Here is an 18,358-nt window from a genome sequence, read left to right as displayed (position 1 = left end):
TGTCAGCTCAACAACAACAAAATGGTATTTGTGTTAAATTCTTCTAGACTGATGTTGAACGTCTATCTGATGTGTAATGTGGGACAAAGATTAATTTACAGAAAAGAGATGGTAAAATGATCTGGACAGAAGTCATGCTGAAATGGAAACCTAAGGCTCACTACTTCAAGCATAATATGGAACTGTACTTTGAAAAACTAACCTGCTTAACAAATCAGAAAGCAATCAGGACTATGGTGATATGCAATGACTTGAAAAAAAAAAAAAAAACCTCGAGAAGAACACCCGGAAGCTGGAGGTGTAGCATTTATTTTTTTCCGCCACAGCTCGTGACATTGGTTCCTATGAGCCGAACAACATCACCTCACATCTCAACATGTCGTGATAGCCGTTCATATTTGTGTATGGCTGTATGCATTTGAAAATATGACGGGGATTTTGAACACGTTTTACATATCGTATATTTTATTGTTTATGTTGCATCATTCTGGTGTTTTGAGGTTTTCAGCGACAGCACAAGGTAAGAGACTGATAGCCGGTGGTTAGCTACACAGTGCTAGCTTCACACTGCGAACTGACAGATAATAGTTAATGTTAACATGATAGTTGAAGTTTATGTCAGCGAGGTGTTTGTCTCAGCTCGGTGTTCTCGTTATGACAAGATCAAGCAAAAAGGTCGTTTCATAACGTTTTAACATGTTACCCTGTTCGTTAGTTCAACCGTTTGTGGATCGACTGACGATTTATCCACAGCAATTTTGATAATGGATTAATCACTTTGATAGTTTATCAAGAAAATATGCAGAGAGAAATGTCTTATGAACTGAACTGACCATGGACTGGAAATTGAGTTGTTTATTTTTTTCAGAGAATGACGAGTCGCTGGAGCTCACTCTGTCGGAGGATGCAGTTTCCGACTTGGAAAATAGCCCCAAGTTTGTGGAATCAGACGACCTGGAGTCTCTGCCGAAGAGACAGTTCAAGACAGCTGAGATTGCAGACGCTGTGATGGGCACTGAAACCCCCATTGATCCATCTGACATTGAGTCTCTCTTCCCTAAAAATGTGAAGGACTTTCAGTCAGGCTTCTCCCCGCCTTGTGATGAGAGCAGTACCCAGTGCGGTTCGTCTGTGCTGCATGCTAAAGGAGCGTCGCTGGAGGAGAGAAGCAATGAACCGTCACAACAGGTGAGTGACTAGAAGCAGTATAAGGTGATAAGTAAAACATGGCCAGAGAATATTTGTTACTTCGACACATTGAGACAAGATGGAGAAGCAAACAGGATAGCCTGATTTTTTTTAAAAAAATGCCACACTGGCAGCAGATAATTGTGAATGGTAAACACAGAGTAAATACATAGTACTTCACATCAGTGGTTCTCAGTCTGAGGATTGGGACCCTAAATTAGCGAAGTGCTCTTTTGACTTTTCCATAGTCACAAGGAGATTAATGGAATATGTTTGCTTAATTTCTTTTCTTTTTTAAATTTTTTTGTTTGTATTATTGAATAGATTTTAAGAATAATATTTTCTGTTTTCAATTGAGGGGCTCATGAGAGACACTAAAATGAAAAACAAATTAATACCAGAGAGCCAGAGATCTCCTGACCTGTATCTCTCAAAATCCTTGCCCCCATTCTGTAACACAGGGTTGGTTAAGAATTTGAAATCTCAAGGCTCAATGACATAATCAGGGTTATTTTCTCATACTTTGTTCCCTCCAGAGCTACAGAAAACATCTTAAAACTGTTATCAGGCACTCAGTGGTACTTCTTGTGACAAGTAAACTGATTATCATGAGTAAATTAGTGGTGCTTCCCTTTACGTTTTGTTTTGGTTTTGATTTATATTTCTATTTTCATGTCGTCCTGAGTACCAGTTCTTCAGGCCTTAGGTAAGGTCAGTTAAAACAGCAGTGTAGTAAAGTGTGTAGTACCCAGCAGCTGACTTCTCTGTGGGTGTTTACCTCTAGGTCACCCTTGACATAGTGCATGCGGACGTGACAGCAACCGAGGAGCAGAACACCACAGAAACTGCCAAGACGTACAAGGTGAACTGTGATAAGAGGAACATCACAGGAGTGGACACTTTCACTGTGCACGTCCTCAACGCTTCACAGGTATTCATGCTGCCCTCTGACACTTACTAATTGAGGAGTGCCATTAACTTAATTTCTTACATTTAAGACAACTTACTGCTTAACACAATTTTGTATTAGAAATACAGCACTGTATTCTTCTGTAAACCCTTTTCTTTCATTCTAATAGACCTATAGACAGCAGTGTTTTATTTTAAACTTAATTCTTAAAAAACTGTGTGTGAAGTCCAGAAGATCCTCTGTGCCTCTCATAAGGAGAAAGCTAAACCCATTCCTCAGTCTGTGTCCCTGCTCCTCTTTTTCTCTCAGGACCTGATGGAGTTCCTGAACGCTAACAGCACAGAATGCTCCGTGGTGCTGTTCTTCACTGCCTGGTGCCAGTTCTCAGCCAACCTGGCACCTCACTTCAATGCCCTGCCACGGGTCTTTCCCAGCATGCACTTCCTGGCCCTTGATGCCTCTCAACATAGCAGGTGAATGGTTTTAAAAACGGTCAACGGTGTTTTTAATATTCTGTGCCCTCATGTATCTTAAAAGATTGTCTACATACGTCTAAATGTTGAAATCTGAATCATCATTTGTTGTCATGTGTCTTGTCCAACTCCATCTTCTATCAGCCTCTCCACAAGGTTTGGGACCGTGGCTGTGCCCAACATCCTTCTATTCCAGGGGGCCAAACCTATGGCTCGCTTCAACCACACAGACAGAACGCTGGAGACGCTCACGTCCTTCATTTCTAACCAGACAGGTACAAACGGAGTAGAAGCAGTCTGAAATAATGCTCTCTCTGTGTTTAACTGCACCTTAAGCTATCCACCAGACGACCAGATGTGTTTAAATATTAATAATAATATTAAAAGTGAAAATATACTCTCTATATATATAAAAAAATCCCATGTGTTTTTTCTGAAGTACAGATTTTTTCCTTAGACCATTGCTCTAAACCCCTGTGACTCTTTAAACCGTATATATTCCAGCACTGCTCAATAGGCATACTGTATCTCCTATGAAACTCTGTCTGTTCCAGGATTTGAAGCTGGCCCCGACAGAAATGTGACAGATGCAGACCGCCTGGGCCCCCTCCCCAGCGTCCCAGTGAAGAGCATTGACTGGCTGCTGGTCTTCTCCATCCTCTTCATCACATCCTTCACTCTGTATGCCATCCTGCGAACAGACAGCATCCGCTGGCTCATACCGGGACAAGAGCACGAGCATCAGGACTGAAAACACCCCCACAAACACACTGCAAATTACTTGATGTAAACATTATTTGATAAACAGTTTAGATTAACAGTTGCTAATTTGCTTATATGTTAAGCATTTCATGGACAAAATTAATTATTTGAGCCATTGTGATTTATAATAAAGAATATAATGATTTTGTGGCGTTAACATTTCTGGGCTGTTGGCTGTATTACAGAGGGCTTGTTTGTTTTCAGTCAAATTCCCTTCTGCTCCTTTTATTACATTTTCTGTCATGATCCTGAAGTACAAAGTACAAGTAAACTTTAACTTTATTAAGGGGAGGTAGGAGGAGGATCACATAAAGCGAGTATACTCCAGAGCACAAGAGCTTATCCACCTTTTTAAGTTGACATAAATTATATCACACTAACAGGTAATTCAAGGTTATTTTCAGTAAGAATATATGCATCAGTGCTCTTCTGGAATTAATTTATTTTGTAGAATTCTGTTCATGATCACCGACTAGAGCATCTGATTTGCAAGACTTCCCATATCACCGTGTAAAAAATTATTTAGCATAACCAGACTCCCATATAAAACGTGGGATTTTAATCAGGCAGTGAACCGAACAGCTATGGTATAGTGTGAGAGGACAGGGGAGGACAAGCATAGAGCAGAAGAGGTGATAGTGGAGAGGGAAGACAGCAGACAAAACGCTGGTTATGTTTGGGTTAATGTTTAGCCTGAGGACTGGCAGCTCACGGCCCTGCAGCCATCTGTACCGGCTGAGAGGTCTGCTGCTGCCTCCGCTCTCCAGGAACAACTCTTCTAAAATGGTGAGTTCTGCAGTGTCACTCAATCTCGTAGCGTTAGCATTTAAAAGCACCTTATTAACGTATTGCATACGAGGCTGGGGTTATGCAGGTAAGTGTGTGATCCCATGAGACCAGCCAAGCCCTGTACAAACCTGTTGGCGCTGAATTAGAAAGTGGCCAAAGCCCCCATGGAGCCCACTGTGTTCTTTGGCATATGGGGGGAAAACCCACGCCAAACTCCATTCGAACAACTCAAGATTAATTGTTTCCATGCATCGCTGTGAACGAATACATGTATTTAGTAGAATTTGTTAAATATTTCAGTTGCATTGGAGCTATTTTTCAGCTCGGCGTAAATATTTTGATTTCAGACAATATTAATTTGAAATTCAAACTTTGTTTATCTATTACTGCTCCTTTCTCCCGAACATTTACAATTTCGTCTTATGGGATTTCTGCGGACGACGGCGATGTCATAATTTTGAATATTTTGATATACAGGTCTGATGTGTTGATTGCCGAAGTGAAGAGTAGGCTGTAACAAGTCAGTCAAGGCTTAAATTCATATTATTGTGAGTGCACTTTTGCCAATAATTAAGCTAACAGTGCAGTAATAAAATGTAGAATTTACAGTTAGGTTTGGTGTGTTTTTTTAAAGAGTACATAAGAGGTTCACATTCAGTAATTATACAGGTGAATCTAAAATGTAAATTGTGTGCAGCCATTGCTTCTTCGGTTTGTTCTTAGGCCAGCCTAAGTGCTCATTTTTGGTGCTAGGCTGCCACCTTGCGGACGCGGTGCTAATAGCACACCGGAAAAGCACAGGAAACTGTGTACAAGAAGCAAGTGATAAACTTTAAACCTGTGGCTCCACACCGCATGTTTGCCTCATAGTGATCTTGGGTTAGAAGTAATCTTGAAAAATAAATAAATAAATAAATGCATACATACATACCAAGAACCACTGATAATAATGTGGTTTGTCGAATTCCTTGTTTTACAACTGAAACAGATACAGCAGAATGTGTGTTTGCACCTAATACAAATAAACACAGGGTAAGTGCTTATTCCAGTGTAATGACCATGACAAAAACCACTAAATGATGCACAATGTACTGATTTTCTCCAGTCGTCAGACTCCCACTGGCTGTCCCCTGCAGAACGAGAGGATCTGGTGATGGAGCTCAGGTCCACTGGCTGGATGGAGGTGGAGGACCGAGATGCCATCTTCAAAGAGCTTCACTTTAAAACCTTTAATCAGGTGTGTGTGCATGTATTCATGTTGACGTACTTCTTATCTTTTTAGATCAAATGTTAGCGCATTGAGTAATGGACATTTTTGTAAAGTGGAATTATATTAGTCTCTTCCTTTGGTTTAGTTTTTCATTCAGACTTGGATTTAAGGCTGAAATTTCATTTAGGCAAGACTGACAGTTTAGTCAGTATAGACAGGTACATTTAGGTTAGGTGTGGGTGTGTGAGGTTTCTGTTCCGATACAATGTACGAGAACATACAAGTCAGGTAAAAATAATTTAGTTCCTCAAATTATTGAGATTAACAGTCATAACTATTCTCTGGGATCACAAAATCGAAACAAAATCTGCATCAGTGTGCATCTGGTTAAAAGTGTGTATATTAATTTTTCTCAAAAGAAAGAGTACACACACAGGCAGCTGACATCTGCTTCAGTCTTTGTAGTTTGTTATTCCAGGCGGCTGGTAGAGTCTGCGATGAAACTGTCATTTTTTTTTTTTTTAACCTTTGTAGCGGTGGAAATTTGTCTGCGTCTGCGATCTGCTATGGTCTTCAGGGGGCTGTTGTACGCTGGCTGGGGGTTTGTTTGATGGGGATTTGGACGCAGACCACCAGACGCACGGCCAGCTCGCTAATCATCGGAAACACACAAATGTGTTTAAATGCTGATTGGTTGCAGGTGTAGCAGGGGGCAGGTTCCTCTCTGCTTCCACTGCTTTCTTTCAGGTTCCTGGAGGGTTTTTTTTTGTTCTCACCTACAAAGAAAAGCTAAATTGATAGGTTGCTGATGATGTCAGCGGGACATACATGATCATACTCTAACTAAGACAAAGCTTGCTGGGCATCTGACATAAAAAACTTGAAAGTGTGGATACTGAATGCCATAACCTTTATGTTGCTATATAGTCACATCAAATCACATCAGAACGGTTTAGATACTGTCAGTCATTGTGGCACTTTGTGTTTCTGAGGCTGGTGCCACTTGTAATTCGTCCCATTTGAAATAATATGAGTGTGCGTCCTTTGCATATTATTAGTAACAGTATATTTCAAAATAGTTCATTTAATAGTATTTTCCGGTGCTTTTGACTGTATCTCACAACCTTTTTCAGCAAATGGAACTCAGGATCTCCTCAAGTACTGCAAACATTAATAAATGTTTAATTTAATATGCTTGTTGTACCAGATGGGTGGGGTTTATCACATCAGTGCAAGTCAAATGATATCAGAAGAACCTTTCTTCTTCATGGCAGTTGATACTAGTTCTAACACTTCTGAGGGTAAAAGAAAAGCTCAGAGAAATGTTTTTTGGCAGAGCACTGGCAGGCAGCTTGCTACTTTGCCTCAGTCCTGTAGTTGGGTGAAGTAAACTGCAACATCTCAAGGCCACTTAGCGGACTTCCTCTAATCCTGTCGTTAGTTGTTTTAGCCCCTAAAATAGTCTTTTTTTACACTTCCCCGTGTTTGAAGTCAGGGGGCGAGCACTCACCTCCCCCATCTGCTCCTCCTGGCTCTAAAGCCTCTCCTCTTACCCCGACACGTCAGGCTGCATTACCCTGAGACACGCCAGGCAGCCAGTTGGCAGCAATTGGGGTTTCGATCAGAATGATTTCTTTCACAAACAATCAAATTGGTTAAAATGTTTCATCTGGTTCACAAACCACTAACAACCCCATCATTCCTTCTGGTAGATGTGCTTTGCTTTCTGTGTGTTTTTTTTCTTGCTCGTTGCCACCCTCCTTTCCACATCTCTGTCTCTCTGTCTTTGTCTGTCTCTCATTCCCATTCTGTGCCCCATGTTATTGGGGAATGAGCTCATGTTGTTCCAATTTTACATGTTGGCCTCTCTCTCCGTCTGTCTCTCTGTCCTTCTTTTTCACTGTCTTTTATTCTTTCTCCAGCCACCCCCCACACCCACAATTCTCTGATGCTTTTTCACCAACTCTCTAGCTGTTTTTTCATGGCTGTTCTTAAAGGGCTTTTAGCAGAGGGGAATGAAGATGAGGAGCGACATGCTGGCTGATTTCCATTCGCCACTTATCTGCGAGTGATGGGCCGGAGGAAATCAGATCTCTGAGAGTTTATAATGAGAATAACAAATCCCCTTTCTGTGAGGTGGATCACTTCTTCTCGTGGTCTCTAGGGGGTGGTAGAGCTGTACCCATGACAGTGTAAATCCACGGTCTCCATCTGTTGAAGTGGAGCTGCACACATGAAACACAGAGCTTCTCAGAGCTGCAAATGAAGTTAAAAAGAACATGACAGCTGGACTTGCTTTTTTGAGTTTATTTTTCTTTGATTACAGCAAGTGGAAAGTGTTATGATGCTGTTGTAACCAGCGCAGTAATTTATCTGCAGCACGTGGGTGTACTGTGTGTTGCTAGAGGTAGTAGTCTAAGAAGAATATGCGAGTTATTTCGCTTGTCAAGTCCAGTGTATTTAATAGGGTTTGAGAGGTGAAATCCTCTTTCTGGAGTTGCTTTGGCCAGTGAGAATCCCTGCAATCACATGTGGAAACATCTCTGTGTGTTTGTCTTTAATACCGTAAATTTTGGTTGGAATTGTGCGTGTTTTTTAAGTTGCAGGCACCGATATTGTTTACACATCAAGCTTTATGTTATGCATGTTTACAGATGACCATCTGCTTTACATTTCAGTGGATGGAGTGGAAACATGCATGCGACACAAGTGAAATGGGTAGCTTTATGATGCAGTTTGTATAGGAGAGGTGAGCTGTGCATGCTCAACTGTTGTGTTATGTTAGCTGAGGTTGACAACGATGACATTCCTTCTTTTCCTGCAGATAAAATCACTCGAAAACTGTGTTCGGGATGGAAAAATGATCGGTTGTTGTCTTGAACAAGCCATTCCTTTACGAAGGAGCAGAAACTTTTTAGCAGGTAAATGTCTGTGTTCAGAGTACACTCAACTATTTTTATTAACGAGTTAAACTAGAAAATAAGGATGTCCACCAGGGAAGGGTTCGTTAAGTTTTCCCGACATTCACACCTTGGATTAGAGAAAACCGCAATGGTTTTTCACTGTATGCTGACGCTAAATGGCTGATTGATTCATTGACCAATTACGAAACAGTTTTAGCCCCGTTTAGGATGCCTAGTAGGTAGTTGCCTAGTTAATTTAGCAGCTCATATTACACGGCCTCATGTGTCAAACCATTATCAATGTGCAAACTCAAATATTAAACAGCATTCCCTTGCATGTCCTGGGAAAATTAGCATTTATAAATGACATGTTAAGTGAGAGGGGCACAAAACCCATGGTTTGACCAATATGATAAAATATATTGTAGCATTATTAATTTGGTGATACCCTCTTATAGTAGTGCGTATTGCTGCATTTATGCTCTCTTAAACATTCAGTGACTTCTATATATGACCACGTATGAGACAAAGAGACAAGGATGTATATTGAAATTAAGTTTTGATTGGTGAGCAGTCATGCCTCCAAATATTTAAAGGATGGGGAGGTGAGTTGGCCACATTCAACCTCAAAATGTGCACAAACTGACTGAGTAAAATTCAACAAAGCTGCTTTAGAAACTGTTTTGAAGTCATATTCAAAAGCTCTTAGGTGTCAAAACGTTTGCTGGAATATTTAAATGACAGAAATTAAGTTGAAATTCACAATATTTACAGTCATATTCCTGTAAAAAATATTGGGACGAAAATGAAAAAAGAATATGACAAGCTTTGAGACAAACAACACACCAAAGTTGTGGTTCACCACATCCTGTAACCACATTACAAGCACCGGAAAAAGCTGCTGTGTCCACACAGCTTCTGGACGTAAGTTCCAATTTTGAGACTGAGACAGCTGCTCTGATTTCTGAGGAGATCGGTGCCGTGTTCAGACAGCCCCCTCTGCTCCCTCCGCTCCGTTCTCGGGGGCTGATCCCCCTTTTTATATCCAGTCAGGGGCTCCCTGCACACCAAATCTCCTTCAAGCCTCTGCCTCTCGTTATGGGCCTTGCTCTGCTTGTGTTGAATAAGTTGTCCTACAACTAAAACTGAGCCCCTGGGTAAACCAAACTCTCAGAGCCATCCCCTCCTGTTACACACACACACACACACACACACACACACACACACACACACACTACGTATGCACAAGCGATGGACTGAAGAATTGTTTTGCTGATACCAGTCGCTTCCATTATATCTGCTTGGTTTTCTCGCTGTCTGTGTAGTAAGTTCTTCTCTGACATACAAACAATATGCAAAATTCAGATTTCAATTATATTTTCTTTGGGCAGTTAATCGGTTGATTTATTTTTTTGTCAATATAGTGTGCGTAGTTTCACAAATACTTAGAATTATGATTGTTTGCCAGCTACAGCGTCATGAAATTATTCATTGAAAAACTGCTTGATATGTTAGTCAGTACTGGAAATAATCAGCTCTAATGTAATTAATTGTTTTTATTTTTTTATATGTTGTTCCCAGAGTTTCACAGACGTTCTCTACTATTGAATGGGTGTGGTGAGTCAACTTGTTAGAGCTGCTAACCCTCAAAGAAATCTCTCATTTCAGCGGCTTTTCCACCGTGACAAAAATAAAATTTTGGTAGACTGGTAATTTTCTGGCAAGAAGATGTTCATAATTGTTGAAAATGTTCAAAAATAATTAAATAATTGGCAAAACCATTACCAGAATCTAATCTGAACCCTAGTATGTACACACACATATGCATACTCACCCTACACAAGCGCTCTCACCATATCCCTTACTCAGAGCGAAAGGCCGGTTAATCGGCTCAGCGGTGTTCAGTTCCCACCTCCGTCTCCAAAATGGAACTTTCCCTGGGAATTGGAGGCATTCTGCATTCATCTCATCTTGTGAAAATGGCTGGAGGGAAGCCGCGAGGTGTGGCGCCCAAGCGGAGGTGGTTAGATAATCTGGCTATCAGTCGTTGGGTAAGCTAAGATGGCCCTGACGTCTGCTGTCTTTTGACGAGCCCAATGTCTTTTTAAGCCCTCGCTGGTAACCCTGTAGTTAATGAGGGGGTTTGCATAAGTTGGCCTTAACGCCATGCTTGAGCTTTACATGACACTCTTTACATAAATAGGAGCTGACGTGCGTGAACATTTGTTACACTTGATATTCGTCACTAAACGAGTGATCACAGCATAGCAGAGCTTGTATCACCTTTGTCAGAGTATCAAATTGAAGCCCTTCTCTTTGTTTCTCAACTTTAAGAACGTTAATTTGAGGAGATTAATGTTACACATGCCCAGCAGAGCTCCCTCTACTACATGAAAGAACCTCCACGCTTGGCAGCTTCACTTCATAATGATTTGATATTTTGCTTGAAGTTACATGTCAACTTAGCGGGCAGCCTTGCCCGTCCAGCTGGAAGCTTGTGAAGGGCTGTTTGGGAAAGAGAAGAAATGAGACATAAGAGGTGTGGTCATCATCATCATCATCATCACCAGCACCACCGTGCAATTCACAGCGTTCTTGCCTTTCACTGCGGAGGAGCAAAGGTTTTCCAGGAGGCTGACGCTGATGCGGGTGATGATGGGGCTTGCAGGGTAATCATCGGGTAGTCATGGTGGTGTGTAATGGAGGAGAGCGGCTTGTCTTCTTGTGTGTGTCGGCGCATACTTGTGTGTACGCCGAGGAGGTTTGCCTATGTGCATTTGTATCAGTGTTCATGTGTGTGTCTGTCAGAGGCTAGTAAGAGTAGGCACAATCTGCATGCACTTAGTCCTGGCAAGACAGAGCAGGCGTTTCTAAGCCCCTGGACCGTGCGGCAGTGGAAAACCGATCTGTAAATAACAGACACATGTGTTTGAAACTGAGTCCTGTATTCCAGCCCATGGCCGCAATGAGAGAGAGAGAGAACACCGCTCTGCTCCGACATCAAATTGTCTCATCCAGTGTTGTATGACAATCATGCCGTAATAGCACCAAAATGACTCCTCAAAAGCGGGTGCATGGGGAAAGGGGCATAGTGGGGGTCTGCCTTCGGGTGTTTCTGATTATTTGAGATGGGGGCCTGCATAATGTCATGTCAAATTATTTGACTCTGACAGCTACAGCTTGTTGGGCCGGTTGCAAAGAATGGCTGGCTGGTTGAAAGGATGGATAGCTGGCTGGCGTGCTGACCTGCTGACTTGAGAAGTGTGGCCCGTGCAATGCAAACGGGGTAAACAAAGCACTTTGAGAGGGAGAGTCCTTGACCTCTGTTGACATAAGACCTTAGCTGGGAGTTGAGCGTTGGTTTTATTTTCTTGTTTGGCCCAAGTGGAGGGCGTTGAGATGACCTACAGGTGACAGACAGGCGTAGCACCGCTACTTCGCGAGTATTGTGTCCTGTTACTCTGCTTACTGCCCCCGAGGGACCACCACCTGTGAGAGGAGGCTGATGTAGGACACGATTTTTCAGGATTTCAGGTGTTTTGGACACTCAACTCCAATTCATTTGTAGTTGGAGATTACTGCTTCCCGTGCTTTTTCTCTTCTCATTATTGTCTTCTTGAGACACGAAGAGTGTTTTCTCAGGCTTCATGTTGCATACAGACTGAACTTGCCATCTTCTGTTTCACATTCCCTTCTCATCCACATTACATTTTGCTCTGTGGTTCGTTTGCACGTTAATGAGTCCTAAAACAGGAACATGTAATTTTTCGGGAAGCGTGACACTTCTCTCGATAAAAGCAGGCAACGCTGTGTATTGCACGGCACATTGAAGTTTGGATAATGAGGATAAGCCCTGGTCGGGGTTGGTTCACTGTCAGTTCAATTGATTTAAAATGCAAATAAAAAACACACTTATTTGGATACTAATTCGGCATTTGTTCTTAATCACTGGCGAGTTTCATCGTGACATGAGTTGCTTTGGAAGGAAAATATACTTCTTGAATTAAAACCGAAGTGAAGTGACCAATTATCAGTCCAGACTAGAAGTTCCTTCCTCTGCCAAGTTTGGAAATGTGGAAAAGCATCACACAGATGTGACTGCAGATGTTTGTAGTTGCAGACCCATCTTAATGTCAGTGAATCTACAATACACTGTATTATTGTCATAATTTTGAGTGTTGTGACCCAGTTGGCAGACATGTAGTGTTAAAAGGGATCCTCCCTGTATTAAAGAGGGGAGTACACCCATTATTCACACATGCTGATCAAGGCCAGGAGCCAGTTTGTCTCCAGTGATTCATTTATGAAATTGTTCCACTAAAATGCAACCCTGCTTTCTTACGGTCATTAGCCTGGCCATAATCAGCATACAAGATTTGAACTGCTAACCAAAATCATCAAATTTAGCCAAGGAAATAAAAATAGTCATTGCAGATTTAATGTCTGACTTTTTTGACCACTTGGGGGCAGTGGAAACAAGTTGTGAACACAACACTGATGTATTATCAGCTCACAGGATGGTAAGAACGGACGCATCCAGCAGTTACAGAAACAATATCATTCATTTGGAGTGTGCGAATGTGAATCCAACATTCATTCTCTCTTATATTTCTCCATTACCAATATCTCAGATAACTGAAAGTGAGTTTTTGAAAGAACATGGTGTTTTGAAATGGAACAACGTGCATGAACCCTTAAGTGTTCGCACACAATCCTTTTACCTGTCACTCAATGTTCCTCAGCAGCAGATTAGCCTGAGCTCGGCCCTGAGAAAGAGAGAGAGAGAGGACATGTTTGGACAACACCTGACATGACAGGCTGCTTAGCCATCTCCATTAGAGCCAATGAGACCTGAGAAAAAGCAGACCGCCTCAGTCTCCAAATTGGTGCCAGTGGGGTCAAGTTGCAGGAATATGCCAATTACTTAAATTGATCGGGAGACGGTTTCCTTGATAACCAATTTGATCGAGCGCCCGATCGTGTTACAAGCGTCGTACTGCTCGGGCACCGAACAGGACGTCTCAGAAATTGGTTACAACGCACTAAAAAGGCTAAATGCAATTTCCTCTGTGAGAGTAATTCTGTTTCGTCATGTCAGGTGGTGGACAGGGCCGTAGCCATGGCCTGTAAACAATGGCGTTTCAGTTGATTTAATTAGGCAGAGAGGAAGTATTTAGGGGCTTAATTGAGATTGCAGTGGGAAATTGCTCTGAAATAGGTCTACCTGATTTTTTTTTCTCTCCTCTCCTCACAGTGGGCATGACGAGGGATTTCACTCTTCTCTTTGTAGATAATTAGAATAACCATAATCACTCCCTGGATGGCCTGTGATTGGAGAGAGCCACATGCCGAAGTTGAAATATGAGGAGTGTGTATGTTTCTGAGTGTGTGCATGCAAGCTCTCTGCTCCTTACATGGAAGTATGCACATATGCATTCATGACGGTTTTCTACATGTGCTGCCCTGTGCCTCAGGTGGCAGCATAGCTTTTTGTGCTGTATATGTCTGCTGCGTGGTTTTTTTTTCATTCTCAGTTTATTATTCAATGTCTCAGCACATTTTTGGGAACAGTGGCATTCACTACAATTGAGTATTTTAATTTTATAAGATCCAGTCTTTCTTTTTCTCAGGAAGATTTTGTCAAAACAAATCAAATGTTTTTATTTCATATTTTAATAAAATTATTATTTTTTTTAGAAATTACATTTTTACTATCAGTTACTTGGAGCAACTTTCACTTATATACTGTACAGAGTTAAATTACTCTCCTCTTGTATCTAGCCTCCTGTGCCGCATGTTTAGTGTAACCATGCTGCTCTGAATTCTGTTAATGGAGAACAGCAGCTTTTAGCAGTCACATTTAACTCAAAAAATGAAAATATGTTGTCCACCTCTTTTGAAACTGTCCGTGCCCGAGGTCAGCCTTTTCTCTTGCGTTTTATGTCTCTCAGATAAAGAGTGACAGTATATTAAAACATAGTTGTCTTGTAAATGTATTCTTTTTATATGTTTGTTTATTGTGTATAAATGAAAAATAGGAGGACTTAAAGTAAAATTCTTTGTCTTTCAGCAATTGGTGGGCGGTAATGTTTTGTGTCAAGTGGATTTTATGATAAAGTCTAAGTGTTGCCAGTTTATGAGGTCCTCCTAGTTTAAACTAATGCAGTCTAATAAAAGAGCCCTGCAATAAACCCTAACATTGTGAAAATTATGATGTTCATTTTTTTTTTCATGGTGTTGTTGAGCTAGTTTGCATCAGTGAGGGCAGACTAGACTAAAAAGTTAAACAAAGAGTTGCATAAAGAAGCCTTTTTTTATGATAAAAGACAAATCCTCTTCCTGAACTGTTTTTGATTGACAGCTGATTGTTTTTTCCTAACCAGGCATTTGGCTTCATGTCTCGAGTGGCTCTGCAGGCAGAGAAGATGAACCATCACCCAGAATGGTTCAATGTTTATAATAAGGTAATAACTGTCTCCACATTATGGTTCAAATCACACTTTGTTATAGCGACTAAGGTTTCACTTACAGTGCTGCATTTGTTTAGTATCCATTACAGAAATCACAGCTTGTAGAATCAAACAGTGCTATCATGGCTGTGTGTTTTGAGTTACTGCCATATTTACAACGCTAAGGTTGGTTTATAACAAATTACAGACACACCGAGATCAATCAACCCTGGATAAAGTCAGATTTTTTCGTGTCAAACAATCCTCACTGGTTCTGGAGAGCTCTCCACTCAAAGCTAAGCTTGAAACGTACTTCATTAGTCAGAGCAAAAAAAAACAAAAATTCAGTGGCCTCACACTTTAATCCTATCGTTTTTCTTGTGAAAAGCTCTGCAAATATCTCTACAGCCCCTCCACGAAGCCCCCAGAACCCCAACACTCACACACACTCTCACTTTTTCTTTCTGTGCCTCAGAAATAAAGTAATGGTTGATATGACAAAGCCAGTCCTTGAAAATCTCTCAGCATTAGCCTGTAGCCACTGAGTTACTGTGTGGTGGACCGGGCCGCACTGAGAGGAATGCTGCTCCTAATCCACTCTTTATTAAAGTGGCTGTAGCATGGTGCTACAGGTCTCTGGGCCCCACAGCACTTTCCACCAGACACTTACACACAAATCCCACAAGGACTGAGGTTCAGCCTTAACAAAATAGATGCTGTGTATTGAGCTACTGCTAATATTCTGTTAATATTCACTCATGGTCTGTTCAGTTTTTGGGGCTGTCAAAATTAAAGTGTGAGTTTATCAACATTTTTTTCTGAGCTGGAGCTGCTCTCCAAGGAGCAACTTCATTGGTTGAGTCAGACTTTGGTGGGTGGAGCCAAAAACATCCCCTTATATGTTTCTGAGAGGATGTTTTTGGCTGAAGGAAGAGTTGGATGTCCTCTGAATTTATCACAGTTCCTGCCTAATAACAAGACAGTTAACATGCATTTGCTAGTTTGTTAGGTACACATACACAGAACCACAAACTGCCACAATCAACTTCCAAAATGACCACCAGTTTCAGTAGCAACTAAACGTTAAAACCTTCATGACAGGAGGATTTATTGCAGGACTGTTGTATTACACGGCATTAGTTTTAGCTCGGTGTTCCTAATAAACTGCCAACTGAGTGTGCATCACTTACATAACTCCAGACACTTAGAGGAATACTCCACAAGAAGGTATCTCTTAATGAAGAAGTATTCAACTCCTGCAGTCCGCTCACTTATTATTATAATGGTTAGTAAGACTATAATTACAGCATTAATTATCATGTACTCTGCTTAACCTGTGATTGCTTTGTGATGGAAAACAATGCTTACTGCTAATGTGTCCTCACAGGTCCAGATTACATTGACTACACACGACTGTGGGGGACTGTCAAAACGGGACATCAAAATGGCCAAGTTTATTGACAAAATTTCACTTTCTATGTAATGTTTTTGTCATTGGTTGGAAAGTTTAATTGCTTTTTTTTCAGTTTTTCTAGTTTCCCCCTCAGTCCCAGCTAAGACATGTCAAATGTCTCTCTACATGTCCATGTCCTGCCTTTGTTTTTGTCTGAAACAAAATCTGTGAAAATATTCTTTTTTCATGTTTTTTATTTTTGTTAAAACCATATTTTCTGCAAACTTTTTGCAAGAATAAAATTGGAATGAATTTGAATGTAGCCTTGTGCTGAGTTACTAACTTATTCTGGCAGGTTTCACTTCATTGTGTGTGTGTGTGTCACTGTGTGGTTTTCTTGTTTTCAGCAGTGTTCATTTTCACACATGGAATTAGAATGGAGTGTAATTGCTCTGCAGCACTCTGTCCGGTACTTGCCAATGATCCAGAGGATACTTTTCCCTGTCAGTCCTGCACCGGACCACATGTTCTTCTTTTGGCCCTGGAGAGTGGAGCAAAATGAGTAAGGGGTCAAAGTCAGTAGGAAGGGGATTTATTTGATTTACGGTGTGGTAAGAGATGAGTCAGATAGGGCTGCTGTGTTTTCCTGACTGGATCGCCATCAGGAGAAGATCAGCAAAGAGTGAGATGAAAGCCAAATCAGTAGGACTATGTTGCAAAAAGTCTCTTTCTCTACCACTCTCATGTCTGTTTGGGAAATATGAAGCTATAGCCAGTTTAGCAAACGCTCACTAATTAACACATTATGTCTCATCTTTTTTAATCCATATAAAAACCAAAGTGTAAAAACAACACGTTGCAGTTTTACTGGCCATTATGAGCTTGATTACTTCTTGGCCTGGCTCAGCATCCTGGGGTCTAGTTGTCTTCGTGAGGTTGCCAAGCAACCATGAGAGAGTCCAGGAGGTTACTGCACCAAGCCAAGAAATGGTCCAGTATTGTACTGAAGTCTGTTTCCCTGTGAATATGTGTTTTGCCTAATTTAATCTGACCCCAAACAGTTATGTTTGCTACGCTTAATAATAACCCCACATAAGCCCCAATCACTGGGAGCATTATGGGGAAACACTGTTCAACTGGGGAACACATTCAGACACAAGACTGGAGTTATGATATCAGTCTTCTCATGTAACTCTCAGCAAAATGTGAAAAATGTCAAACTATTCCTTTAACCGCTTTACTTCTAGCACAGCTGGATCTTCATTTGTCCCTAACAGTGTAGTATGTGGTGGGGATAAGCTTAGTTACACTCAGGGATTGCTGCTCGTTATGTTATTGTATCTTCACTTTGATGATTATAAGAACCCGTAAAGAAATGCCACACTTGATTCAGCTAACTCTTGTCTGATCTCTTTCATGAGTAGTGAAAGAAATAAAAAATTAGGTGCATTTGTATTTTCCAAACTTCTTTTTATGAAAGTGATCACACCCATGGTAAGAGATAAACTGAAATGGAATAACAAATAGCATCTCTTGGTGTAAAGCATTGCATATTGTCTTGGTCGAAGGAATGCATTGTGTGTAGTTCACTGTCAGTGTTGCAGATGATTTCCAGGTTTTCATGCTTTTCAGATTACCTCTTATTTGAATAGGTGATGCTGAAAAGTTGATGTACAATAAATGTCAGATGACATTGCTGGATCACAGTTCCATTCAAACCCATGAAACTCTCTACTGCTAAAATTCCATGTACCAATTTCATTTTGGCCTTGGCTAACATGGCATCTTCAGTCTCATGGGCTATAGAGTGACTGCGTTTACATTAGATCAAATAATTTGTCAAATTTTTATATTGTTTTGCCTGTTTACAGTGAAGGCCATCCAAGCCCACACACACATTGGTCACATTAAATTTCATGGCCAAAATTATATATATATATATCATATTGCAAATATGATTTGTGAGTACTTAACCCCCCGTTCATTCGTCTGTATAGTCATGTTCTGCCTGAAAATCATAGAACTGTTGCATCTGTTATCTATTATATTGCACAACACTGACCCATGCAGCCACCCGTCAAACTGCTTTTTGTACAGGAAGACAACTGCAAGGCTGGAAACAATATGAGACATTTCAAATCTTTTCAATGTTACTGACACAAACCACCTTGTCTCTGTCTGGACTTTACTGTGTATCTCATCTCTGGTGAACACATGAGTATGACAATACCTTCATCAGCTTCTTTGATATTTGTAGGCTGCGTCAGAAACCTGTCAGCAA

At 41.0% G+C, this 18,358-nt stretch overlaps 2 protein-coding genes across 2 annotated transcripts; both read left to right on the top strand.

Annotated features, from left to right (window-relative positions):
- The first annotated feature begins 335 nt into the window (after positions 1 to 335).
- Positions 336 to 3,479, top strand: txndc15 (thioredoxin domain containing 15). Its single transcript, XM_041051692.1, has 6 exons — positions 336 to 520; positions 869 to 1,188; positions 1,973 to 2,119; positions 2,408 to 2,571; positions 2,716 to 2,846; positions 3,126 to 3,479. The coding sequence occupies exons 1-6, from the start codon at positions 427 to 429 to the stop codon at positions 3,320 to 3,322; spliced, it is 1,053 nt and encodes a 350-aa protein (XP_040907626.1). The 5' UTR covers positions 336 to 426; the 3' UTR covers positions 3,323 to 3,479.
- A 460-nt stretch (positions 3,480 to 3,939) lies between these two features.
- Positions 3,940 to 16,395, top strand: LOC121190788 (pterin-4-alpha-carbinolamine dehydratase 2-like). The gene is made up of 4 exons (XM_041051787.1): positions 3,940 to 4,119; positions 5,228 to 5,359; positions 14,619 to 14,699; positions 16,072 to 16,395. The coding sequence occupies exons 1-4, from the start codon at positions 4,006 to 4,008 to the stop codon at positions 16,165 to 16,167; spliced, it is 423 nt and encodes a 140-aa protein (XP_040907721.1). The 5' UTR covers positions 3,940 to 4,005; the 3' UTR covers positions 16,168 to 16,395.
- The last annotated feature ends 1,963 nt before the right edge of the window (positions 16,396 to 18,358 follow it).

Source organism: Toxotes jaculatrix, chromosome 12 (assembly GCF_017976425.1).
Source record: "Toxotes jaculatrix isolate fToxJac2 chromosome 12, fToxJac2.pri, whole genome shotgun sequence".
Lineage (NCBI taxonomy): Eukaryota > Metazoa > Chordata > Actinopteri > Toxotidae > Toxotes > Toxotes jaculatrix.
The sequence above is the reverse complement of the archived record's forward strand: the minus strand, read 5'-3'. Positions and strand labels throughout refer to the sequence as shown.

Excerpts from the sequence above, each read along its gene's own strand:
- txndc15 (XM_041051692.1), top strand. The coding sequence starts at position 427 with ATGACGGGGATTTTGAACACGTTTTACATATCGTATATTTTATTGTTT. Across the intron at positions 2,572-2,715 it reads GATGCCTCTCAACATAGCAG|CCTCTCCACAAGGTTTGGGA; the intron begins GTGAATGGTTTT and ends ATCTTCTATCAG. Across the intron at positions 2,847-3,125 it reads CTTCATTTCTAACCAGACAG|GATTTGAAGCTGGCCCCGAC; the intron begins GTACAAACGGAG and ends TGTCTGTTCCAG.
- LOC121190788 (XM_041051787.1), top strand. The coding sequence starts at position 4,006 with ATGTTTGGGTTAATGTTTAGCCTGAGGACTGGCAGCTCACGGCCCTGC. Across the intron at positions 5,360-14,618 it reads ACTTTAAAACCTTTAATCAG|GCATTTGGCTTCATGTCTCG; the intron begins GTGTGTGTGCAT and ends TTTCCTAACCAG. Across the intron at positions 14,700-16,071 it reads GGTTCAATGTTTATAATAAG|GTCCAGATTACATTGACTAC; the intron begins GTAATAACTGTC and ends GTGTCCTCACAG.